Raw genomic sequence first — 25798 nt, 5'->3', positions numbered from 1 at the left:
ATACTGTTCAGGTGATATGATATAGGTCCAGAGATGTTCTGTATGTACCAAATTTGGTTATGAATGAAACCTGAAGGTTTGACGTGACTAACAGTTAAAAACAGAGAGAAGGAGAGCGGTCTTGTTAGGACTGTGTTTTGCAGCATCAATCAGCAGATTGGGAGCACCTGTCTGCGTCTGCACTTGTCACCTTCATCTCTACTGAGTGCTGCCTTTAGTAGAGTTTGAACTCTCAACCTTTGCAAAAGGGAAAATGTTGTGCATACAATCAGTGGATGTGCTGAAAAGAAAATCAGCTCTCTAGGACCTACGGTGAAATTTAAATGATTTGTGGAAGTTTTGACTGCAATATAGATGCAAACGTGAGTTTACACTTATAAACCACTCTCCGTTTTGCCAATCATGATCAAACTTTATACAATGTATTGAACATGACCATAGAACATGTGGAAATTTTTTCACTCAAATATGCACAACTAATTATGAGATATAAACTATATCCCAGGACTGCTCAGCAAAGCTCGGACCTAGCATCCAAACACGTGCACCAAGTTTGGTTACAATAGCTTAAGCCAATTTTGATTTATGAGCGTTTATGTGAAACTTAAAGACACAGAAAATGTATAATTTCAAAGCCATATTGAAAATCAAAAATCTGAAAAAGTACTTTTTTCTGGATTGGTCCAGATATGTTATTTGAAAATGTTGATGTCAATTGCTCGAAATTTGTAGGAATAGCGAAAAAACAGATTTGGACAAAATGGCCGTGGCTTATATGGATAGATTTGTCTGGACCAAGCCCCCAGGAAGTGCGCTGGGCTTGGAAGTCAATTTGACATAGCGGCCAAACCATGGAATTACAACTTCCGGGTGCATCATGTGATGCACTATAGGAAGATCCGGGTAATTTTATACCAGGAAGTCGAACATTTTTGGCTTCATGCGCCACTGAGCAGCTTTCATAGGAATGAACGGAGCCCCGCCTCCAACACTGTATCCAGTTCTCTGGTCTGGACCCACAGAGAAAAAAAATATTTTGTTTCTGAGACTTAAGGTTTAAAACTTGGAGGCCAAAATGCAGAGTTCGTTGTTATAGTGCCACCATCTGGCTAATCGGTATGATTTTTTTTGGCTGAGTAGTGGGTGAGATATCCAACCCATCTGCCAAGTTTGGGAACTGTAGCTGTATGGTTTCTGAAAATACAAAATTACTCCACTCTAAAGTATCTTGTTACAAATTACATTTGAAATGTTTCAGCCCTGTCAAATACCAACTACAAACTACTCAAAAACAGAAATACTGCCCATCTCTGTCTATCTGCTGCTTATCTATTGATTATCCTCTCATTATCAAACAAAGCCATCACGTCAAGGTGATTCTCACTTTGGTCTGTAATCAAGTTTGTTTGTTGTTGGTAAAAGGTGCAAAAATGTACATTTAGTGATCCCTGAAACTACTGTAACTTGGAAAATGGAGAAGTGTGTGACATTTTGTTTCTCATAGGTGACCAAACTCCCTTTTTTGTATGTGCGCTGTTCTGAAGCTGAGAGTGGAACCTGCTACTTTTATCTGTTAGGATAATTAATTAATAAAGTTTAAAGAAAAAGGAAGAAAAGGGAGGAGTGTGCAGTACTATTATTTATTTAACCATATTATTAAACTATTGTCTTATTTACAAGTGCTTGGAGGAAGCAGTAAAGTTGGAGTCCACCTTAACAAACCTTGTTATTAGTGTAATAATATTGTATATTCTATTCAATGAGGTCTGTGATGTGTAGTCAGCTGGAAAACTTTATTGAACACTGGAACAAAACTTTAATTTCCACTGAAGAAATGATCTCCCACTTTGCCAGATAATCAAAACATATTGTTGTTTTCTTTATTAACATCAGACACACATTTGGAAGCACATTTTCACCAGGAAAAAAACAGATAAAAAGCATAATAGAAACTAAAATGCTCATAGTAAGCAAAATTTTGTATTTATTATCTCATAATTTTTGTATCTCATAATTTGGAATTACTGAGTAAACTTTTTTGATCTACGACTATCTTTGTTTATCGTGACTTTCATCTTTTTTTTTCTCCCTTTTCCTGGTGGAAATGAAATTTCTGTTAATTAAAATTCTGAATATAAAAGACAGTCAATGCACATTTTAAGAATTGTAACTAGATTTAAAATCACAAAAAAAAATTATAACCTGTTTTGACTAAGTATCACACACAGTGGCTTAACATTAACACATTTCCCAAAAAAAAAGAAAAAAAACACAAGACAGAAAACACTCTAAAATACCTTCACCAACACCAATTAAAAGAAAAACAAAAAAACATCTTTTATGTTCCTTAGTTTTCAGTGTCCTGCTTCGTGAGTTCCCAGAAAATATTGTCCCCCAACAGCTTGTTGAAATATGCATGCAACTGCAACAAAACACACAAACACATGAAAATAAAGAAAGCTGTTAATGGACATACAGTTTTAAACCAACTTTATTTGTAAAGCACAAAACTGAGCCATTCCTTACCACACATACTCCAACTATCTACTGCACATGTTCTATTTATTTGAGTCTATTTTGCAGAATAAAAATATCACCTTTTGCTTAGTAGGTTTACCTCCCAAACCCTGTATTCGTTTCGTCCATGTGGTGACTGACATACCTGAACAAATACACTTTCCTTAGTGGAGTTGTGATCACAGAGGAGAGGTTCTGCTGAAGAGCACAACATAGACAGACTGATGTCCCTTTTCACTGCATCTGGGGAACAAACAGAGATTGTGTAAAGAGGACGCTAGAACAAGGAAGCACACTCTCAGTCATGCTGTAAAATTTGCATGTGGGGGAATAAATAATGTCCTTTGTGGTCAGACGATGTCAACAAATAATTCTGTTTGTTTTCTCACTTAAGTTACCATTTATGTACACAGTATATGGACTTCCAAAGAACTTCCTTTAATTTATTTGGCATTTTTAGCCCATTGACTACAAATATCATTTACATTACTGCCGGACATTTTCCACAACATAAACATATTTTGATTGATTTGTTAGGGAGCTTTCATGCATGATCTGTTTGATTTGGTTCATTTAGGCTGGTGTGAAAGCTGTCAATCAAACTCTGTAAAGGAGGTTTTCAGTCCACTCTCCATCAAATTAAATGTAACCTTTAATTAATACCACATACAATGCAGTTTAATAATGTATTCACAGTCAAAGAATGACAGAGAACCAGTAGCGACAATAAGGCCTACAATTATTTATTAAGTACATTAATTTATTGACATTTATATCACATTTTGGTCAGTGCTTCCCAGATTTATATAATATTAATTCCTAGTAATATAATTAATCAATTAACTTGACCTAGACCCAGATAAGTGGCCCAAAAAAATGGATGGATTAACCAATCCAAAAATAATCAATTAATTAATTTTTAAAAAGTTTTTGTTAAAATTGACACTTGAGTCGATGAGCTTCCTACAGTAGCTGCTGTTTGCTGCAGGTCTGATGGTGCCGACTGAAACTCCACAAAAAAGGACTGAACAGTCTCCTGCAGCACAATTCACTGTTGCACCAGAGTCACTTGTAGTTTATAGATGTAGAACATCTCCTGACAGCCCGCAACCACTTAAAAAAAACCCAACCCACAAACGTACAAAAATACTAGTGTTACTGCCTTTTGAAGGAACTGAAGCTGCTTTTTAAGATGTTTTTCAAGACCTGCAAATACCCTGGTTTAATGACAGTAGATTTTAGCAGGAATTCAAAAGGTGACTACTAAATCCATCTCTCAAGGAAGTGATGTTAAAAACAAAATCTGTATAAACAGCATACACAGTATATATATATATATATATATATATATATATACAGTATGTCCTGATACATCAGAAAGTGAAAAGGAGTTAAAACAGAGGCGTGTTGAGCTTGTGTAGCGAACACACGCCTGCCCTTGTAATATTACGGTACAAGATACCCCCTTTTTTTGTCCTGTTTCTATCTGTTTGTCATTATTCATTACATGAGGTCCGGTTAAGGTCTTGACTAATAATGCTCATAATCAGTCATTTCTTCGTGAGCCCTGTGTCACCACTAGAGAGGACAAATAAAGACATAACGTACAGTACAGCACAGCGTCATTGGAATTTGATTTCGTCATGTACGTGCATGGTGCACTGATAATGCAGGATGACAGAAAACTGTCCAATGAATGAACTACCTGTCAGTCTGTGTAAGTTAATGTTTACAGCTCTTTGTAAAAAGTCGGAGTACGAAATGGACCTGTTAGTAGTAGTATTGGGTTGTATATATTATATATCTATGTTTGAGGTAGTTTTGAAACGGTGTGACCATTTTTAAGTCTTATTTTCAACTGTAAAATGTCTCAGTACAAATATCTTGGTCACATCCTTTTATAACCAAGTTTAAGGGATCTCAGAAATGTTTGTGTCGTGCGTTTCTGTTCAAAAACAAAAATCGGCTGAATATCAGAGTCAGTTTCAAGAATCAGGTCATGCTCTAGTAACAATATTGTTGCAAGCAGGTGCTGATTTTAAAGGAAGCTCCAAAACCCTAGATTTGAGATTTTGCTGCCAAAATGGAACCTTTTCAATGAATAACCACCCAATTCTTATCATCTTTTTTTGCTTATTGTTTGAGAGTCTCACCTGTACACTGATTCCCAGCTAGTGGGGTACTTGACCATACACCCGCCAATGTTCGCACTTCATAGTAGTACTTGGTCCCTGACTTCAAGCCAGAAAATGTATGGTTGGTATTGTTCACAGTATCAGACAAGTTGTGGCCCCAGAAGCTGGAGCTGATTTTGACAGAGTAGTTGACTGTTGACGTGTTGACAGGGGGATTCCACTCTATCATGATTTGATTACCGGAAGAAGTGACTTTGCCTAAAGTAGGCGGTAACGGCACTGAAATAAAAGGGAAGAGAGAGAAAATGAGGCATCAGAGTATCTTTCAGTCAAAGCATTTTCATCATAAATTGTAATCAGTAAGATTTTCATGAAATCAAACTCTATTTGTGGAACTATTCCAACTAAGCCATTCAATGTATTTACATTCTGAAATAAACTCATTATATAGTAGTCTTCATTGTTAGTGGCGGAGGCCGCCATTCCCTGCAGGGTTCAAATTGCCCTCACACGCACGAGGGATTCACTGGAAACTATGCAGCATGTAATCCAGCGTTATTCTTTTTCATTTTATCTCACTGATATCAGCCTCACTGTTCACTTTCGTAACGCAGTATCAGAGCTGTATTAAGTTACTGCTAATGCTAACATTTCCTACTGCTTCAAATTAAAACTGGCTAAACACAAGGTGGCTTTCATTGTGAAGCAGTCACAAGAAACGCAATATATTTGTCACAGTGCTGACATTGTTCCTCAAAAATTCAATATACAAAACAAGACAACAGTAATTTTTTTGTCAGCTCACTGTGTCCTGCTGTGCTTGATCATGGCATGATGGAAAAAGGCAGATTACTGACTGACTTCATTGTTAAAACAGCATGGGTTTGTTTGGCTGCACTGTAAACAGATACACCAGCTGCTCTCCTGTTGTATTCTGACAAAGTAGCTGCTCAAGAAGCATTTGCTGTAGTATTAAATCAAATGTGTCACCAAATCAACCAAATCTTAAATATTATAATTGTAACACACAAATGGGGAAAATACAACAGGGGCCAAAGTGACTCACAGGTGAAGTTTGAGCTTTCCACTGGCGGGCCCTTGAGATGTCCGCTAACCTTGTAGACGATCACTGTGTAATTGGCTGCACTCTTTAGACTGTCAAAGCGCATCTCAGGTTCTGTTACGTTGGATATTGTTTTTACATCTGTGCCATCTAGCTGGAGCTTGACAGTGAAAAACGAATAATCACTCTCAGGAGACATCCAGGTGGCATTGAGGGAGTCATGTGTTGTGAACAAATTCAGGTTTGAAATTGGTCCAGGAGCTATGTAGGAGGTATAAAGTCAGATTAGTGACATTCAACACAGAAGAACAGAGTTTTTGTTCTGTTTCTGTGAATCATGGATTTCTCTACCGACCAACAACTAGCAGTCAACTGCCAAACTATTAGCCCAGAGTTACCGGTGTAGCTGACGACGGTCACGTTGTCTCCCTCCTCAGTGCAATTGGTCAGTGCTGTCACACTGAGTGTTATCTCGGTGCCCATCGGCAGCCCTGTTACTGTCACTTTTGTTTCATTCACCTTCAAGAATATGCTGCTGGGAAGAGAAACAGTTACTTGATTCAAACTGCTGTGGGCAGAGGAAACTGTGCATCTCCAAAATGGACACGCTGTCAGAAATTGAAAGAAAACACAACTTGGATCTTATTTTGCGTAGTTTGGGACAGCATTTCTATCCCTATGCAGCACATTGCTAAAATTCAGATAATTCAAAAGTCAGACAGGGTAGGAAACACGAGCAGTCAGATAACGATACAGGTTTTAAACAAACCCCAGGTTAGACAGACTTATTTGAAAAAGAAAACAAAAGGTAAAAGGTAAAATTATCCATCACAGTTTACATAACGACTCCCTGGTTCAACTTTAACCTACTGTAGGCATTTCTCTGTGCAATGAGGGCTTGCTACCAACATTTCACATGTGCTCACTTTCAGTTTTACCTCCAAATAAAGAGGTTTAGATAATAGTTAAATGGTTGTTTACAGCCTGTCTGAGTGTTTGTGTTTCTTGCTCTGAAGGATTTTTTTTTAGTGTTGCAGTGTTCCCAAATCTCAGCAACAGTAAGTGCAATGTCATCATAACCAATAGAAATAATGGTCCAAACTACAAAAATAGGACCCAAATTGTGAGGCCTGCTGAAGTCAGACATTAGGGCAGAAAGGGGACTGTACGTCAAATTCACAATTACATTTACCAACTGGACAGTCTGTGGTGGTTAATCAAAAAACAACAAACGGACAAGTAACAAAAAATATCTAGCATTTGTGAGTCCCACTGAACCTGAATGCAGCGCTCATTCATTGTTGCTCAGGAGATAGTTTAAAGTTCTTTCATAGGTTTATACAGGACACTTCACTTCCTGTGAGTGAAAAGAGTGTCTGTACGTGAGATTAATTTGGATCAAATGAGCAAATTAGTTGCATTTCAAGGTAAAGCAGCTTTATTTATATGACACATATCAAACACAGAGGCAATTCAAAGTGCTTTACACTAACATTAAAAAACAACAAGCAATAAAAGAACAGAATAAAATCAATTAAGACAGAATAAAATTTGATTTAAAAGTTAGATCAAATTAAATTTTGTCTATCCTTATTTATTTCAGAATTGTAAATACGAAGCCTCTCTTCGAAGATGTTGTAGTGAATCTGAAGATTACTTTTTCTCCATTTGCGCTCAGCTTTCCAGAGCTTTACATTAACTCAACTATTCTAAAAGGTTTGTTTGCTTTGGTGATGTTTTAGAATAAAACTATGTTGTATTTGGATGTATTTCTATTCCTGTGTAACAGTGAAATCTTTCAAATTTTCAAATTATTTTGTATGTAGCAACATAGAAGAACAAGACTAAGAGTCTTCAGCCATGCTAGCTGCTCTGTGAGGCTGCACTTCGGAACAGCGATGATTTGAGCTAAATGCTAACATGCTGATGTTTAACATGTATAAAGCTTACCATGTTCATCAATCTTAGTTTAGCTTGTTAGCATGCTAACATTTGATAAGGCTGATGGGAATGTCAGTAGTTTTGCAGGTATTTAGTCATAAACCAAAGTATTGGAGAAATTTTGACCTGATGATGGCACTAGATGAAAAGTTAAGGGATCACCAAAGTTATTACAATTCACCCTGCAGGACATGAACGTCTGTACCAAATGACATGGCAATCCATCTGATAGTTGTCGAGATATTTCACTAAAAATGTTAGCCTCATGGCGCTACAGGAAAAGTCAGGGGCTCACCAAAGGATTCATCCTCTGGAGATATTTCATTCTTGACCAAAGTGGTGGACCGACCGACAGGCCGACATTGCCATCCCTAGAACCTGGCCGGTAGTACGGCTAAAAATAAACATCCCTATAAATATACCTGAATTTAAATAAGTAAATTAATTATTATCAATATAAATCTATCTACAAATACATACTCATTACTTGCGTTCCTTGCTTTCCTAACCACCACCCTGAAACCCGTGACCTTTCCAACGGGTTGCATCCAGCTAAGCTGCAGCGAGTCGTTGGTATTGTTAGACACCATCAGGTTGGACACTTTCGCAGGCTCTGAAAGAGAGAACAGACAGATAAATATGAAACAGGCGCCACATCACTCTGTTTACAGATGACCCCAATACAATCTCACAGGTGTCAGATGTGGCTCTAATTTGCCTCCGCTGATTTGAATTTCATATTATGTGAGCAAGAAATAACCTCTAAACCTCATTTAAACCTGAGCAAGCTTTTGATGTGCATTCACTGGTCTCAACCACACAGTGTACTTCCTGTTAAAATTCTCTAAGGTGTAACATGCAGCTTACTTAGCTACATCAGTCCCATCAGGCATTATAATCCTTTTATTTGTGTAAAGGTTTGTGTGATATAAACTCACTGGTGTATTTCGTGATGTTGGATTCTTCACTCCATCTGGACTTGTCCTGAACGCCTGACTTTACGGTGAATGTGTAAAGGCTTCCAGGTATCAAATTGTTGACGTCTATGCCCTCTGTCTTACTTTCTGTATTATTCTGAATCTGCTCATCCTTGACCTGAATGAGATAGAAATCCACGTTCCCAGCTGCTTTGTTCCAGCTCAAGGAAACAGAGGTTTCTGTCACCTTGGTGACTTTGAGGTTTTCGACTTTGTTAGGTGCTGAAAAAAAGACAAGATATAATCAGGGTTACAAGCAAAGTGTTTGCATTATTACTAATCTGTGCATCAGTGTATATTTTAAATCGTAAAAACAAGGGTGGTAATTTAAAAATAATCTGCATGACAATTGGATTATGAAAACTGGAAAAGCTGTTGCTTAACTTATTATTTAACTCATTTAGAGACTATGCTTGTTGACTATGGTCTGTTGAAAATCTGTAAAAACTGAATAAGACGAGCCTTTAATATGACCCTCTTGACTTTTAATCAAAGTGTGAGAGTAACCTTTAAGAGAAGCTTTCAAGTGATTATTAGACATTATTAATCACACACGAGCAGCAATAGCCAATCAGACACAAGGATTTAACCTGCGTCTGACCAATCCTTCGAAAAAAAAACCTTTAAGAGTTTTACTCAGTTGTATGTTATTCTACAAAAACATATGCGATTTTAATACAATTTTTAAATAAACTTTTTTCTTTAAAATGCTTAATTTCTTCACTAGCAATGTGCATGTTAGCAACAAAGGAAAGAAACAGTTGTTCATTTTGTTCCAGGGATATTATTAAAGCACTGTGACTATGACCCCTGCGCTTCTCATCTGTGGTTGCATGGAATACAGCAGATCTGTTCGTTGAAGCTAAAAGGTGTAAATAAATCTAAATAACAGTATTATCTTAATGTAGTCGATGTTTCAGAATGAGGCCAACTCACTGGTGTAGAAGGCCACCTCCTGCGGGTTGAGGTTTCTGTCACACTTAACGGGGAACACCTGGACAAAGTATTTGGTGCCTGCTGTCAGGTCGACAAGGTCATAGGTCAAATCAGTCAAATTTTCCGACAGGTTTTTGCCGTCTTTGACCTCTAAACGGTAATGGCTGATGTTACCAGGCCCGGGTAGCCATGTTAGGACGGCGCTCTCGTTAGTCACGTTGGCCACGTTGACTTGGCCAATGAAACGATCTGTGGTTGGAAGTGAGATAAAGACTGTTGATTGGCAAAGAACCTGAGATATCCAGGGAGGCAAAAATACACAGAAAAAGGTGCAAAAATGGGGTGTAAAATACTGAAAAAAGTGTGTATATTAGACTATAAATCACTGCATATGTTATCCTCTCATTTTTACATTTGTTTGGACAAATCCAGTAAGGATGCATAAGATCTCACATGATAATTCCCCATATTGTCCCAGATGTAAAAGCAAAGAAGAAACATTAATGCATTTTTTAGCAGGATGAAAAATGTTGTAGTTTTTGAAAAGCTATTAATTCTTTCAATGAAGCAATGTTAGACGTTGAGGTTCATTTTAGTCCGTGCTTGTATCTTTTAAATGGCATACGATCTTTCTTAAGGCTTCATTTGTCTCAGACTCTGTGGCTGCCTTGTGTTTTATATTGTTGCTTCTGGGGGGTTTTTTGGGGTAGGTGTGGGTTGGAATGGAGGTTCAGATTCATGTGCGGGTGCCATCATCTGTTTTGATTTTGTATCTCTTGACATATGGAGGATGACATATGTCCTATCACTTTAAAAAAAATGTATATTAATATAAATCTTATTCTTACATTACAGAGACTAACACACTAGAAGATGTTTATATCTAGACCAAATAATGAAAATAAATCAATTATTTTTGTAACTAAAAGTTTACAACATACATTAAACTGGGGGCAATTAATAGAAATAAAGTTTAAATTAGTCTTACCTTCATAGCATATAAAAGGCAGAAGCTCCGAGCAGTTCTTTTCAACCCAAGCCCCAAAGCTGAGCATGGCCACACAAGAGTCTTCAATGTAGTTCTTATCAGTGTCGGGGACATCCGGCAGCAGCATAGGCGATCGCACACATGCTGCTTCTACTGGCAGCAGCGTGGTCACGGGCACGTTTCGGTCTGTGGCGTCGGTGAAGCTGTTTACGTTCTCCGTGGCTCCAGTTGGGTCTTCAGTGAGTCCACTAAAGCCTGTCACGTTTGGGGTCATAAATTCTGTGAAGCCGGTGGTGCTTGTCATTGTTGAGGTTGTCTTGGTTGGGCAGGTGCAGGAGCAGCTGCAGCAGTCTCTTTTCGGGAAGGAGGATTTGAACACAGGCCAGCCAGGGTACCAGTTCTGGAAGGCGAGGGGATCCCCGTTGGCCCAGCGGGACCAGGACATACTGGTGGAGTTGCTGGTCGAGGAGAAGTTCTTGCGGAGGCCGACCCAGTAGAGAGTCCCAGAGGTGAGTTTGCAGGTGATGGTTTGGATGTTTTCAGGAGTCAGTGTCACCAGTTCTTTGAAACAGACCTGACAGGACGTGAAAGGCTACAGTCAGTCTTTTACAGTAGATCTGCTTTGTGCCGAGCTGTGGTATTAAGATGGTTTTCTTTCACAATGTTGGTACATTTACTAAATGTATAGGCTGGGATGAAATGTAAAATCCAAATGAATCCAAAATAGAAACCGTTATTAGAATTAAATTCTAGATGCTCGTAATGTTTGTGTTTTGTCAGTGTTGATTATGAGGCCATGGTTACAGGGAGTTGTTAAGCAAAAATACAATTAAGTCTGTCAGTCAGTGTTGATGAGGGTCTACTGTACTTGTTACAACTTACAATGACTATCAGCACTTGGGATTTTAACATAATTGTAAATAAATGACGAGCCGTTGATAATTAAATTCAAACTCTGCACTGTGAACACAACATGGAAGCAAATTTGCTAATTACTAGCTCTGAACGCAATGCTAGTTTTAATTTGACAGCTGTATAATTAAATGCTGCTTCAAACACACACCTAAGTAATTAAAAACCACAGCCTCTTCAGTATTTTCACACAGTCCGTCCTCACGGTTCAGCTTCTTTTTTTCCACATAAAACTGAGGTTCATGTACCTGGCAGTGGTTCCTGGCCCCCGTCCAGGAGAGTCTGCTCGACTGCCAGAAGTACTCTCGCTCTGCAGCGCTGTACATCAACATCAGAGCTGAGGAGAAACATACAGCCGGGAGAAAAGAGATCAGATGTTTGTCGACACAGGTTTCAAGTAGGGATCTGGGCCGATACTAACCTTATTAAGCACTGGTATTGAATCAGTAGTGTATCAGAAGATTCCCTTCCCAGAATTGATATCGGAAGTGAAGTCAGATCAGTGCATTACTAGTTAACTAGGGCTGGACAAGCTATTACTTTCATTAATCTGCCAATTATTGTCTTGATTGTGTAGGTCTACAACATATTTTTGTGGGGAAAATGTCATTACAATTTCTGAGCGCCCCAGGAGACATCTTTAAATTGCTTCTTTTGTCCAACCAACTGACCAAAATCAAAATTCATTATGATATAGAAATGAAAAACAACTAATCCTCACATCTGAGAGGCGGGAGAGTGTTTTGTATTTTTGCTTTAAAAATTGACTAACGATTTATAGATTATAAAATAATTGCAGATTCATTTTCGATCAACCAATTCTCTACACAGAATACCAAAGTTTTTAGTTTAAGAATCTAAAACTGGCAAGCCATATTACTTATTTTCTCTACTTTTATCTAATCAACATCTGAACAGATGTATGCTGTTACAGAATATACTGTACCTCTATAATCTCAACAGTAGTAACTTCAGAGAACAGTTGTTTAGTATATATATATATATATATATATATATATATATATATATATATATATATATATATATATATATATATATAAATAATTAATTAAGGGATAACATTTAAAACAAAGTAAAGTTTGACTGAAAGCAGCCTTCATTATAATGGAGCCCAAGATCATCAGGCCACACCCTTATGGACATTTCTCAGTCTAGGCTGAAGAGGATTTTGCAGCAAAGGGCTCAATGTAGTGAAAATGTATAAGTAGTTATTATTTATGATGTTCCACCTCTATGACTTGCCAAATTTACTTACCTTTAAATTTTTTAGTAAGGGCCTTTTAACTCTGAAAAATGTCTGTTTGATCACTGTGAATTGAATAGTGTTTGGATAGAAATGTATTGCTACTCTGATATTAGCTAAACAATTAATGCAAAAAATAATTGGCAGATAAGTTGATAATGATAACAATCATCAGCTGCAGCTTAAACTCGATTGCTTTGTCTTTTAAAATGCTGCCTAGGTTACAGATGAATACCGTGGAGAAAATAAGACTCACCCCAACAAATCAAAACATAGACTTTATCCTTGAGAGACTTTGCCATGTTGAGATTCCTGTGGATCCTAGATTCAGGGAAGCTTCTTGAAAATGTACCCAGAGGACCGCTACTGTAGAATATAAATTAAAAAAAATAAGTAGGAACCAAACTAATACAGTCAACCTAAAGTGAGTTGAACTAACTACCCACCCAGGCTACAGATGTATCCTATGACCTGAAGAACGACACGATCTCTGTACGGGAAAGATGTCCATGCAATACACCTGTACCAACCAACATGGAAGATCAACAGGTAATAAACACCACATTTGACTGGCAACACAAGGCTCCATTCTACTCAGCCCAGATGAATACATTTAGACGTTCCCGGTTTTGCATTAATCTTCCAAACATGCAAAGTACTAGCATGAAATAACTGTCAGGAAGGAAAGATGCAAAGACAGAAGACAACAAATGCATGTCATAACAGAACACAAAAACACTGTTTTATGTTAGGCATTTATTTTTGGCTTAAAGCTTTGAGTAACAAAATGCTAATTAGTACAAAAGAAAAGCCATGAAAAAATAACGATGAAAAATATAGAAAGATAAACCTCTTATAAAAAACTAAGTTCCCAAAATAATCTATAAAGATAAAGAAATATAACAAAGAAATGCCTTTATGTATACTTTTTTTTGGCAGTGTAAAAACAAAGTGGTTTTATTGACTGACAGATTGGTCGCATCAAACGGAAGTGCTGATTCAGTAATAAATTGCATGGTCAAAAATGGAAACAAACTCAAATCACAGTGGGACATCCAAACGGATGACATTTGATCACTTCAGTTTGATATCTGAACAAAGTGGCTTGCGCCGTATCAACCATCCTAATCATTCTTTTAGGTGTTGTCCTTGTTATACAGTGTCCCTGTGTGTACTGTTCCTTTGCTTTTATGTCAACATTTCTCTTTCCTATGTTTCCCCCCCACCAACAATTTCTGCTGTATATAAAAGTTACAAATACTAAAAGGTGATTAGCTTTTGGGGTGAGCCAGCCAGCCCCTCATCTACCAAATCTGTTATTTTTCACAGAAATCATGACTGTTGTCAATGTTCCCTGCGAGCACAATCATCACCATTTAAGAGGAAGAGACAACATACAGATCCATGGAACTAAACTGAGCTAAAATGTATTTACAGCTGTTCGTGATAAAAAAAGAGAAGATATCAAACCTAGATAAACTAATTAAAAAAAAAAAAAAAGCCCTTGAATAGCACATCTAATAAGAGCTGGACTGATGGAAGTTCCTCAGACACCCAAAAGTTCAGTTTGACAGGATGTAAATGTTTGCATGGGCTATGGTTAAGAAATACAGCAACATTAATGGAGGTAAACATCCCTTCAAGTTTTACAAACCTGACTTGGCACTTTTTCAAACGAATGGCAGTGACTCGTATAAAGATTATGATCCTTTGCGATCACATATCTGTCTTAATTGTGACAAAAAATTTGATCAGACTTTGCTTCTCGAGTTCTTCTTAACCCAATTAAGATCATAATTACTATTTTGACAAGTCATACATTAAAAAAAAAAAAACATGTCATTCAAAGACCAAGAATGAATCTCTTCCATTTTCATTGACTATAACTAATGCATATATAAATGACACAATATAAATGACATCAATTTTAAAAAAGGAATCATTAAAACTCAAACGAAATCCTTGCCAAGATTAACACTGATACAGTCCCTCACACTTTTAAGTCCCCCCCCATAGCCTGTTTCATGCAAATGCACAGAAAGTTAAAGATCTCGAAGCCATTTCACACAACCTTGAAATGCAATGAGGGCATTGAGGAGGAGGCAGACCTGCTTACAGTATCAACTGCTCTCCACTGGATTATCTTTTCAAACTTTATTCATTTGCATATCTCAAAAACAGCAAGACACTGTACAGTACTTGGAGTACAGTAAACGGTTATGCAGTACAGTTATTGGATAAAGTTCTGGCGTACTGAGGCAGGAGGTGATTTGGGGTTCCAATGACGAATAAAAACCTGAAATAAACCCACTGGCTTGGAGGGAGAAAGAGATGCAGTTTGTTCTCATGATCAAAGCAACAAGGTTCCTAGTCGCTGTCACTCCTCTCTCCTCTTTGCAAGAGCCTCTTTCCATTTGAAGGCAGTGGAACCTCCTGTTTAACAGTAAGCTTGGTCTTTGTTTTGCTGTGGAGAGAAAAGAGGACAGATCCAGTGATTAAGGCAGACGCGACATATTTGGTGTATTTAAAATAGTTTTAATGACAGCACTGAAAATTAGAAGGCAACCAAAGTTGATGATATTTAAGAAAAGCTTTACTCAAATCTTTTTGGGGGGGGATCCTCTTTTCAGTGTGCAAATGACCTAGTCTTAATATATATATATATATTTTTTTTTTTTTACTTGAAATAGTTTTTTTGCTTAAGTACCTGATAAAATGTTGGAATGCACATACACTGCAATGCACTACTTTGCGGCAATAGATAGTGTTTACAGTCGTTTAAACTGCATCTGGATTCAAGTGTACACTTAGACAATAATGGAATAATATATATATATATATATATATATATATATATATATATATATATATATAATCTAGTTTTGTTGTCCATGAGAAAATACTGTAAAAATGTTGAAAATCTTTACAAAATCCAATACAAAAAATTACTCATACAACATACCATTACATAACCTAAACAATCACTTATGTTATAACAGTCTACATTACACCACACATAGTGAAATAAATTAATGTTCTGAGATACCCCAGTGATATACAGTATGTAATAGAAATGTTTCCTTAACCTCAGCTGACCTGTGTGTGCAGCAAGTTTAACACTAAACACAGTGACCTCTAGTGGCAGGTGATCTCTACAAGGCACAGAAGGAGTTTAAATCCAGTGAGAGACCACAAGACATGTTCACGACAAAGCAGGTTTAAACTCAACTGCAGCCAAGCTAATGAAAGAATACCAGCCTACACGTGTGGGCCATGTTGAGATATTCTTAAGAGTTAAGTTAGAAGTTTAGTCCAATGAAAGCGATTACGGTGGTTTTGATGCAAAATTAAAGGATGCACTTCTTACCTTTCTTTGTCCAGCAACTCCAGACCATCATTTATCTTTTTCAACATTTCAAACCGCTCACGACCACGAACCTGCAGGAGAGATCAGAGGGAAATTAAACAAAGAGCATAGAAGTTTTGTAAATACGTCCAGCTTTATAACAGTATGTATCTTTACTTACATGCAGAACATACACATCCTTGTCCTCCTCCTCTGCACTGGAGGCCGACTTCGGCTTCTTTGCAGAAGTCATGTCAGGAGCTGGGTTGCTTTCTAAAGAAACAAGTGAGGTTAGCAAGGGAACAGCAAGCAGGGACAGAAACTGAAATCTAATGTAACAACAAAAACACACTCCGCTTTTTAGTCTGCTTGGTGCCGTTCTGCATCTTTGCACTATTTGCCTCCTCCGTCTTGCGGTCCCTGCCTGGACATGCGCAGACACGCACCTCGAAGCACCTCCGGCCCAAAACAAGTCCCCTAGGAAGAAGATGAACAGTATAGGTTAAAATGCTTTCCTAGGCTGCACAAAGAAATCAAGATCTAATAGGAATAGCAATGCACAACTTAACTGGGACATCCTTAGCAATAAATACACATAAAAATGTTAAGCAAGATATCCAGTTACACCATGTCACCACTTGTCCTCTATCAACACTCCCACCGCCCCATCACATCTGTAAAAAGAGAAGCAAAACTTACTCTGGAGTCTCAAGGGTCAGGATGGTGAGGATGGGTCTGCGGTTCATGCCCCCCATGCAGGAACTGTTGCACATAAAGCTCAGCAGGATGGTTGTCATCTCTGAGCCCAACTAAAACAGGAAAAGCATAGCAATTTTTATTCACTGCTTGTTGAAGTGTATGCAATTAGGGGGAAAAGGTACTTATGTTTTCTTGTAATCACAAGAGCCACTTCAGTGAAATGTGCCAAGGATCACAGTCGTGTTAATTCGTACATGTACCACTACAAATGTTTTTTTTTTTTTTTTTTTTTTTTTAACGCCTCATTGACTCTTCTGGGTGTCCAAAATGCAGCTTTTCAATTTTGGGAGACACATTCCTGGATGGTTTCCACAATTACTGCACTTTATGTACATTGAATTTTCAGGCTAAAAATGTGATATCAAAGTGACAGACACCATTGTTTGTTTATATACTCACATAGAAAATGCTTGAAGGTCACACATTAGGATATGTGAATGGGTAAAAATAACTGCTGTAGAAAGGGTAGACATGTTCCCCCTCAGACAGATCAAGTGGGGCAGTTGTACCTGTGGAGGCTCGTACGGGACAGTTACACTTTGCCTCTTTGTGTGCAGATCTTCAAAATACTGCGCTCTCTGGCTTCCCTCCACTCTGATCAGATGGCTGCGATGCTCCGCGGCTGAATTGAAAACCGATGAGAAAAACTTAAAAATCACCTCAGCTCTATTATGTTCACAATCAGATTCTTCTAGCAAAGACAAACAGTCTTCCACCGTACATACAAGACAATTTCTCACTGGAACATTTTCCTCACCGTCCTCATTCTGGTGATGGGGACATCTGCGGACCACATCGGCTACGTGCTCAGTCTTCTTATAAACCGCTGTGGCCCTGAGGATGGCACACGCAGGAGGCTCCTTGCTCACAAGCACTTCAACCGGGCTGGTCTTTGCCAGCTGGCAATATAGCTTGTTGAGAAGCTCCGAATACTGAGAGAAAGCACAGGGAGAAAACCATGCACTTTATTATCTGCGCACTTATGGAGCAGCAAATGCCAAACACTGGTCTGAGATCTGTCTCAGAAAACAAAAACAAGCACACTATTATAAAAGACTAAAATTCCAACACTATTCTTAAAAAAAGGCACATAAAATAGTAAAAGTTCAACTACTCGCTTCTCTAAAAGGACCAAAAACAAACTACATGTTAAGTTCGCCAAATAAGTAAGGTCAGATTTATCAAATTAAATGACAATCTTTACCTTGCTTTCATCCGTTTTTAACCCTTTCTGTGCTGGAGGAAGACAGCGCAGGAACATGTCCCGTCATGTCAGAGCTGTGCTTTACACCCGGACTGCACCTCTCCCACAGACCAGCGCACAAGTGGCAGGGGGCGGGAGATTCGGGGAAGACCACCCTAACCTCAACTAAACTGGCCAACTGCAGCACGCTGCTGGGTGAGTCACCGTGGAAACATTAATGCCATTGGCTCTTCAAACGGAGTGACTGACTCCAGACCTTAAAATTTAGCGAATCGACACAATGAATAAGATTCCACATGAATGCCACCATGAGAGAAATAATGGATTTTTAACGCATTGCCAAGGTAAGATCGTGTTTGTTCAAAAACTTTAATTTTGTGGGTGATAAAAACTTCAGAAACCAGTGAGTGACTTTACTATAGTAAACCATTTCAATTTCCAAACCTCTAATTTGGGAAATTCTGTGTTAAGTTGAATTCAGTGACTTAAAACAATACGCAACAGGAAAAATTACACCGTAGATCGAAGACACTCAGTTGAACAGTGAATGCTGCCTCGAAAATGAGCAACTGTTGAAATCCCTTTTGTTCTCTGGCGCTCAAACAGAAAACTTCTGCTCCTTGTCATGTTTGGTTGAAAGATAATCTGTTGCAAGTCCCGTTGAATTTTAACATTTGGTCTAGCATTTAAATTGTGTAATTCTATTAAAATTATACACTATGTGCGGTAAGTACAGACTTCTGTTGCTGAGGTTGGTAGTACTTTGTCTCATATTGATCAGAACAGAAATAAGAAAAGTTATCTGGCACATTTATCTTTTGAAATTATCTGCAACACATTTACCCGTTTAAGAATATGAGAAAACAATAAATATGTAGAATCTCAAAATTTTGAGGGCTTAGGCCTGGGATTACTTACAGTGGAGGTGACGGACTTGGCCGTGCCAGACTTCTGAAAGCGAAGCTGGAAGCCATATTCCCCCGGATAGTCAGTTGTAACCGGGACGGTGGAGGACGGGGGAGTAACAACATCTTTAGTGGACATCTCTGGGGGCAGCTCAAACAGATTCTCATCAAACCCCTCGGTCAGCGCTTGATCATTAATGAGCTTTAAAAGGAGAGAAATGAACAAGAATCAGCCTCTATAAATGATTAAGTTCAGATTGAAGCTACCATCATATGAATATTGACAAATATCTAACAGAAAACTTTCTTCTGCAACAATTCGTTGTTTTTGGGCAAGGGTAGGCATACTTACCAGCATATCCATATTACTGTCCGGCCTCCATGTTTCATTAGACACATAAGTCACCGTTGGAATGGTGGAGATGGAGGGAGTTACACTGCAAAAACAAACATACACAAACTAGTTAACTTGTTTTTCCTGAAGTAAACTGACATTTCAAAAATGGTATCTACTATCAAAACGTAACTTACACACTGTCCCACAGCTGTATAAAGGAGTCCTGGCTCAGCGGCAGGTTCTGGGTCAAGGGAAGATTGTCCAAACTTTGCTCTTCCATCATTAATTTCCCTCCTTTCCCGGCTGAGAGAAAACGAGGGAGAGCCAAGGCACAGGAGTGCTGTGGGGATCAACAGGAAGTAAGAATTTATGTTCAACTGAAGAGGTAACTCAATCTCTATCAAACTCTTTTGACTAGTTCCCCCACACTAATCGAAAAGTGCATGTCTAACAATTAGGGGAACAATCATTATCATCGTCAATTAATCTGTCAATTGTTTTGATTCATAGATTAATTGTTTTAGTCTACAAAATAACAGCAAATAGTGCAAACCATCACAATTTCCAAGAACTCAAAGTGAATCTTTGTTTGTCACAGTAAAACATCCAAAGATGTTAGTTTTACAACGATATAATAACAGAGAAAAGCAGTTTATCCCCACACTTGAGAAGCTGGAAACAGGGAATGTTTGACTTTTTGTCTGATAAATTACCTTAACACTTAGTCGATGATCAAAATAGTTTTAGAATAATATTCTGTGGCAATTCAACACCACTTAACTTATAACAAACAGACAGACAAACACACATAAGGACAAGGGCAGTGTAAGTCGTGTGAGGACTACTTATGTGACAAATAACAATGAGGAAAACATTATTTAACGTAATTGTTGCGACTGAATGAATGCTAAATCTTGGTTGCTGCCTACCACACAGGAAGGAAGAGTTCACAAAGTTGAAAACAACTAGGCCTTCTGCTCTGTGAGCTGCTGACTAACGGTAACGTTAGCATATGCAACTACTGCTTAATAGTACACAAATATTCCTAAAGACAGCCATATTTCACAAATATAAAGTCCGAAATAAAACCCAGTTAACTGACTTGACAATAAGCAGCCCCCAAAACAAACAGCACGAAAAACCATTGAACCTGCTACGTTTAGCTACCGTCCATTCTTTTCGTGCTGGAGGCCCTGAATGAAGCTAGCTTCATTCGGCCACCGAGTCGGCACTTTAACAATAACTCGATGGATACAACTTCACTATACGCCAATATGTGCTCAGAAGCTAATAACTATCGATTGTGTAACAAGGGTGCTGCTCGCAATATAGCACACAACCCTTTTAGTGTTGTGCTAGCGAGCTTAGCATTAGCTTAACTAGCTAATTACGTTAGCACTACGTTTCGGAACTAGCTAAACTGCCGTAAAACTTCCTATATCGGAAAAATAAGTGTCTCTCGGCTCTCTCGCGTTAACGAATGAGACGTGTATGACCACGCATCTACCTTGTATATCCCGCTACTGCAGTCCGAGAGAGATGAGTCACTGGTGAGCGTACAGGGGCGAACTAAAACAGCCGAAAAAGTCACAATATTTTGAGGTAAAGCGGAGCACGTTGTCGCTGGGGATTCCCACAGAAAGGAGGGGGAGGGGCAGTTTTTAATACCGCGCAGCGTCCAATCAGAGCGTCCTGCTCTCCTGACGCGAGAAACGCAACATCGCGAAATGCTACTGCTGCATTCATTATTATCGGAAAAATTGCAACTAAACAAAACCAAGCAAGGGGTAGTTACATGGATCATGGCTGTATATTTGTACAATTATCCCCCCCAAGGATAAAGATAAAGTTTATTCAATGTTGCTCAGTCTATAGATGAATTATTTTGTTTGTTTGTTGTATTACTTGTTTGAAGAATAAACAACAATATTTTATGTATTACTGCCATAGTAAATCATTTTGTATATTGAGTTCCCCAAACGTCAAGTTCGGGGGTTAGGAAAGGTCAGCCCATTTATATTTACCAGGTACAAAAGGTTCAGAGGCTGGTGCTGATGTGGGCCAGGAAAGCCCACTGCAATACTGTATACTGTGTATAAATAAAGCTGACTTGACATACACAAAATCTTCAATGACATATGATGCACTGAAGAAAACTACTGTCTTCTGCTGAGCACCTGAAGGCAACATGAGGACATCATGAGGAACTGCTGACTGACAAAACAGAGGGTGATTTCAACATAAATGGCCACATATTGTGTTTAAGGACTGCTAAAGAAACTATTATGTACCACAAATGACAAAAATACCAGCCTCTCCAAGATGAAATTGTGTTAATTCCTGTTCACTCACAGGAAACAACTACAATTGTACTTTGTAGGTAAAAATATATATAAAAAATTAGGTCAGTACTTTGCAATGGTATAAGTATCGTAGCCTTAGACATGGTTCATGTTTGTGCCCTGTACAAAGGTACAAAGGTACTATTACATGTCCCAAATGACAAAATGGATGTTGACACAGTACTTTGATACTTTAGGGTATACTACCCTAGTGGCATGCAATATGTGTACTATATTCACATAACATCTACACTCACAATCAAAACACACGTGAATACAGTACACACAAATGTATATTTTGCTCTCAGAAACCTGAGTGTAAGCTGACGAAGGTTTCCACCCGACAACAGTGATTTGTATTCAAGTTTATCTTTGAAGGGTGAACCCACACTATGCCCCTGCTTCTTTCTCTCTCCAGCGAGGTCAGAGGTCACCTTTGAAGCAGCGTCCCGGGAGCAGGCTGACCCTGCCTGCTCCCGTCTTACTCGAGGACTGTCAGGGATGGTTTCCTCCTGCGTGGATTTGGACAGTCCTACCTTTATGCCGTAGATTGTGTTGAAAACTAGAGTTTAAATCTGTCCATTTCACACTTTAACACTTTTTAATGATTTCATAATCTGCTCTAACAGGCTGGATGATGTCGCCTCTCAACACCCTTCAAGTGCTCCTTTGCTGATTAGATTAACTTCTACACCACTGGGGACCAGAGCTGCAGAGAAACTGACCTCACTCAGGTGCGAGCAGCTGCGTCGGACCACTTGTAGCACGCTGCTGGCGTCTTGTGAACACACTGAATGTTGGTTCTCGTCTATCTCTGGGTGCATGGTGGTTATTGGTGCCACTTTGGGGTCAGGTGACTGTTTGACCTTTGAGTAAATGTGTTGATGGTGCCAGCGAGTCCACTATGAACTCGATCCCAGTGGCAGTGCATATAGATACAATAGTGAGGTTTGGCACAACAGGACCAGGGCAAAGAGGGAAAAGAGAATTTGCATGATTAATGTTGCAGAATGTTGAACTAATCTGATGTTGTGTGTAATTTGATATTTTCTCGTAGTGTGCACGTCATGAGGCAGGACAAGAGGCCGAGGGTGTGTGTTTTGAATCCTTTCCAGGGGTTACCAAGGCCACAGGGATACAGGCCAGAATGACTGCAGACGCACAGCAGAGAGCTACATTGAGTTGTATGCTGTAACTAATATTTCCCAGGTGCCATGATAGGAGGCCAGGCCAACCAGGGCCAAGATATAGCCTGAGCTGCATGCAGGCTTTATTACCAGTGTGCTGTCATAGTGCTTTTAAATGATTGACTATAGTATGTGGTCTGTATTATTTACTGCATAATTGACAAATACTATACTATTAAAGTATTGTTTTAATATTTGCTTTTAAGCCGAACATTCTTCATTAGTGGGGTTTCTTCTGTATCCAAGTGCTTTGTATATCAATTAAAAGAAAACCTACATATTACAAATTACAAACCAACTGACAAATCTGTCTTATTATTAAAGAACCAAATATTAAAATTGTTTTTGTTTGTTTGTTTTATTCCCATCTTTCCCACTTACAGCAGGGAGAAACGCTGCAGGAAGTAGCCCGGGCCCTCGTCCCTCTTCACTGCATGTGGGTTGGTAAGCACTAGAGTTGTATAATCACCATAGTTTTTGTAACTTTGCAGTGTAAAAGAATTGTTTGTCATTTTGGGAGATACATTTATTTGCTTCCTTGTGGAGAGTTGGATGACAAGATGGATACCACTCACACACGTCTGCGTGGTAAATATGTAGCTACAGTTGGCAGCCGGTGGTTATCTTTTAGCATAAAGACTTGAAGCGAGGGGAATGTGTCTTGAGCACATGTGGTTTGGGGGATTCAACAAAGTACCTCCTCGCAGCAAGAGCCCTTCCGTGGGTTAGATTTTAGATTTATTTTGTCTTTTGCCATGGTCCACTGACGAAAATTAGTTTTTAATATTTATTGTAATAAAGATACTTGTCTGGATTTACTGCTTTGCTCACATTTTTAATCCTATGATAAGGAAGATCAACCAGGGACCACTGTTGTTTCCACCGAGTCCGCAACATTCAGTGCTTTTTGTATTTTATCATCTTGTATCTATGTCTTGCTGCAAAAACAATTGCCCTTTGGGGACAAATAAAAGTTGAAAGTTGAATTTGAAAGTTTTTATTGCTAATTATAATTTTGTCATTCAAGTAAAATGGTACTTTTGTGAACTGTCTCCTGCTCTTTTTGAACTTTGTGAAATCATGGTTGGTAATCTGTTGTCGAGTCTGATTTTTCACCATTTCACTGCATCGTGTCACATAGTTTTACATTATTTTTGGTGTAGCTGGTTGATAGGCCCATAGGTGTGACACTTTAACACATATATGACATCTATACGACAACCCTCATCACTGATGTTTGTGAGGTTTTTGAACACATGAATTCATAATTTTCTCCCAGAAAATGACTGTCACACACCGACACTAACCATACAGTGCAACACCTGCCATTTTGAACCAGCTAATCCCACCGACGCACACACACACACATGTCACGACAAGAAGGAGCAGTATTTACAAGGGCTGTTTCTTCATATCATTTGAGTGAGTAATAGAGGGCAGTCACATGGTGTGTGTGTGTGTGTGGGGGGGACTTTCTGTTTCAGATAACAGTAAAACACACACTGACTGACTATTCATACCATTTTCTACAAGTTTGTACTTGTAGGTCTCTCATTGTTCTCTCTGTATGAATTCATGTGACACTTTTTGGAAATGTAATACTATCTTTTCTGTCTGCCCCTGGTTGCGCACATGAACCCTTAAACTATGTTGGTAGGGGCTCTACGCCACTGTTCTGATGGTGTAATGTTTCTGTACATTTAGTCAGAGTCACACACACACACACATGACTGTGCTTGGGGGCCCTGGCTTTGGTTGAGGGGTGTCAGGTTCGTCCTCTCTTTCTCAATGTGCGTATGAGGGCAGGAAAAGGAAAAGGCAAAGGCGGCCAGCTTCAAGGAGAGAGTAGCGTGAGGTGGGGGTGTGTCTGCAGGGGGTGGGAAAAGTTAAATCATTTGATTGAAAGATCTAGAGCAGATATTTTTCCACTGAGCTCTTTGGCAGATCTGTGCTTTTCCCGCCTAGTGCAACACTCCCACAACACACCCCTTAATCCCCGCCTTGGACACTCCGCTCCATCGCCAAACTTCTCCTAAACACACCTACACTGCTAACTCAGGTGGCACAGCCTAAATTTAGGGTCCACCTGTTGCCTGCTGGAGGAGGATTAAGCTTTGTTGTGTGCAACAGAGGGGGAGGGTTTGTGGAACGGAGTGAGCTATGGTGTGTGACCCCTTTGGCATGTGATCTGAAATAGAAAGGGATTTATGGCTGTTGGGAAGACAATGACAGCTAGGCCGTCAAAGACGAGCCCCTCTTTGCCGCCCATGAGAAATGCTGAGTCATAGCTGGTGGCGTGATGGACCCTGACTCTTCATCTAAGGTCCAACACCTGTGCAACCATGTAACCGCCATTATTTTACCTTCTAAAGATGATCGGATTATTTTATTTTATTTTATTATTTTACATAATATTGCAAATATTGCACCTCATGAGCAAAGAAAAGATGCATGGGGTTCAGTTTTTTGCAGCGACACTAGAGAGTTTATAATTCTTTAAAAGGCCAATCGACATTATGTAACAAGGCTCATAAAAGTGGGCCCTAAGACCAAATTTGGCCCTCAGCACACCTCCCACTCAGAAGCTCCAGAGATTGATACATTATTGTTTATTAAAACAGGAATCTTAAAATGTAATCAAAGCTCTCTCACTTTGCTTCATCTTGCACACCATAATAAAAACCAGACCCCTTTGTCTGTAAGATCCCCCCAGCTTTTGGTTGCACAGCATGGTCTTCTTTCCTTACACATGCTCTCTCTGCCTTCAGCCAATAGTAGTTAAGGTCAAAGGAGCTTCCTGCTTGCGTCTCGACCTCTGCCAGGACCTCAAGATCAGCCCACAGGCCTCTCTGGACTGGAGTAGCCTCACCCACCCCCCTCCTCCTCCTTCTCCTCCTCCCTTCCCTTCTCGATACAGAGAGAGGCGTGCACGTGGGTGTGCGGGTGTCACATATCCCAGCAGGAGGGACACAACACAAAGTTTAA

At 39.1% G+C, this 25798-nt stretch overlaps 2 protein-coding genes across 4 annotated transcripts; both read right to left on the bottom strand.

The window, feature by feature from the left end:
• Nucleotides 1–1635: 1635 nt before the first annotated feature.
• Nucleotides 1636–13292, bottom strand: LOC122870057 (receptor-type tyrosine-protein phosphatase eta-like). 3 transcript variants are annotated; one of them, XM_044183738.1, is made up of 12 exons: nucleotides 13180–13292; nucleotides 12990–13099; nucleotides 11718–11806; nucleotides 10558–11131; nucleotides 9570–9818; nucleotides 8595–8855; nucleotides 8137–8269; nucleotides 6114–6250; nucleotides 5719–5976; nucleotides 4671–4931; nucleotides 2663–2760; nucleotides 1636–2422 (listed from the first exon to the last, which is right to left on the bottom strand). In XM_044183738.1, exons 2-12 carry the CDS (start codon nucleotides 13033–13035, stop codon nucleotides 2348–2350), a joined length of 2181 nt encoding a protein of 726 aa, XP_044039673.1. In that variant the 5' UTR covers nucleotides 13036–13099; nucleotides 13180–13292; the 3' UTR covers nucleotides 1636–2347. The 3 variants fall into 3 exon arrangements, with proteins under 3 accessions (XP_044039673.1, XP_044039675.1, XP_044039674.1); XM_044183740.1 differs by lacking the exon at nucleotides 9570–9818; XM_044183739.1 differs by having other exon boundaries at nucleotides 6114–6247; nucleotides 12990–13246.
• Nucleotides 13293–13474: 182 nt separating this feature from the next.
• On the bottom strand, nucleotides 13475–19612 carry tp53 (tumor protein p53). Its single transcript, XM_044183744.1, has 10 exons — nucleotides 19479–19612; nucleotides 19300–19384; nucleotides 18961–19149; nucleotides 17596–17770; nucleotides 17348–17460; nucleotides 16779–16888; nucleotides 16432–16556; nucleotides 16261–16352; nucleotides 16101–16171; nucleotides 13475–15197 (listed from the first exon to the last, which is right to left on the bottom strand). The coding sequence occupies exons 1-10, from the start codon at nucleotides 19565–19567 to the stop codon at nucleotides 15101–15103; spliced, it is 1146 nt and encodes a 381-aa protein (XP_044039679.1). The 5' UTR covers nucleotides 19568–19612; the 3' UTR covers nucleotides 13475–15100.
• Nucleotides 19613–25798: the final 6186 nt, after the last annotated feature.

Source organism: Siniperca chuatsi, linkage group LG22 (genome assembly GCF_020085105.1).
Source record: "Siniperca chuatsi isolate FFG_IHB_CAS linkage group LG22, ASM2008510v1, whole genome shotgun sequence".
Taxonomy (NCBI): Eukaryota; Metazoa; Chordata; class Actinopteri; order Centrarchiformes; family Sinipercidae; genus Siniperca; species Siniperca chuatsi.
The sequence above is the reverse complement of the archived record's forward strand: the minus strand, read 5'-3'. Positions and strand labels throughout refer to the sequence as shown.

Bases quoted from the DNA above. Each gene is read 5' to 3' on its own strand.
- LOC122870057 (XM_044183738.1), bottom strand. From the start codon at position 13,035: ATGGCAAAGTCTCTCAAGGATAAAGTCTATGTTTTGATTTGTTGGG. The intron at 8,270-8,594 runs GTGAGTTTATAT...TCTCTCTTTCAG, and splicing joins CAACATCACGAAATACACCA to AGCCTGCGAAAGTGTCCAAC. The intron at 4,932-5,718 runs GTGAGTCACTTT...CTTTTATTTCAG, and splicing joins GGAAAGCTCAAACTTCACCT to TGCCGTTACCGCCTACTTTA.
- tp53 (XM_044183744.1), bottom strand. From the start codon at position 19,567: ATGATGGAAGAGCAAAGTTTGGACAATCTTCCCTTGACCCAGAACCTG. The intron at 17,771-18,960 runs GTAAGTAATCCC...GCTTTCTCTCAG, and splicing joins CCAAGTCCGTCACCTCCACT to TATTCGGAGCTTCTCAACAA. The intron at 16,353-16,431 runs GTGTGTTTTTGT...TTGTTTCTTTAG, and splicing joins CAAGCAGACTAAAAAGCGGA to AAAGCAACCCAGCTCCTGAC.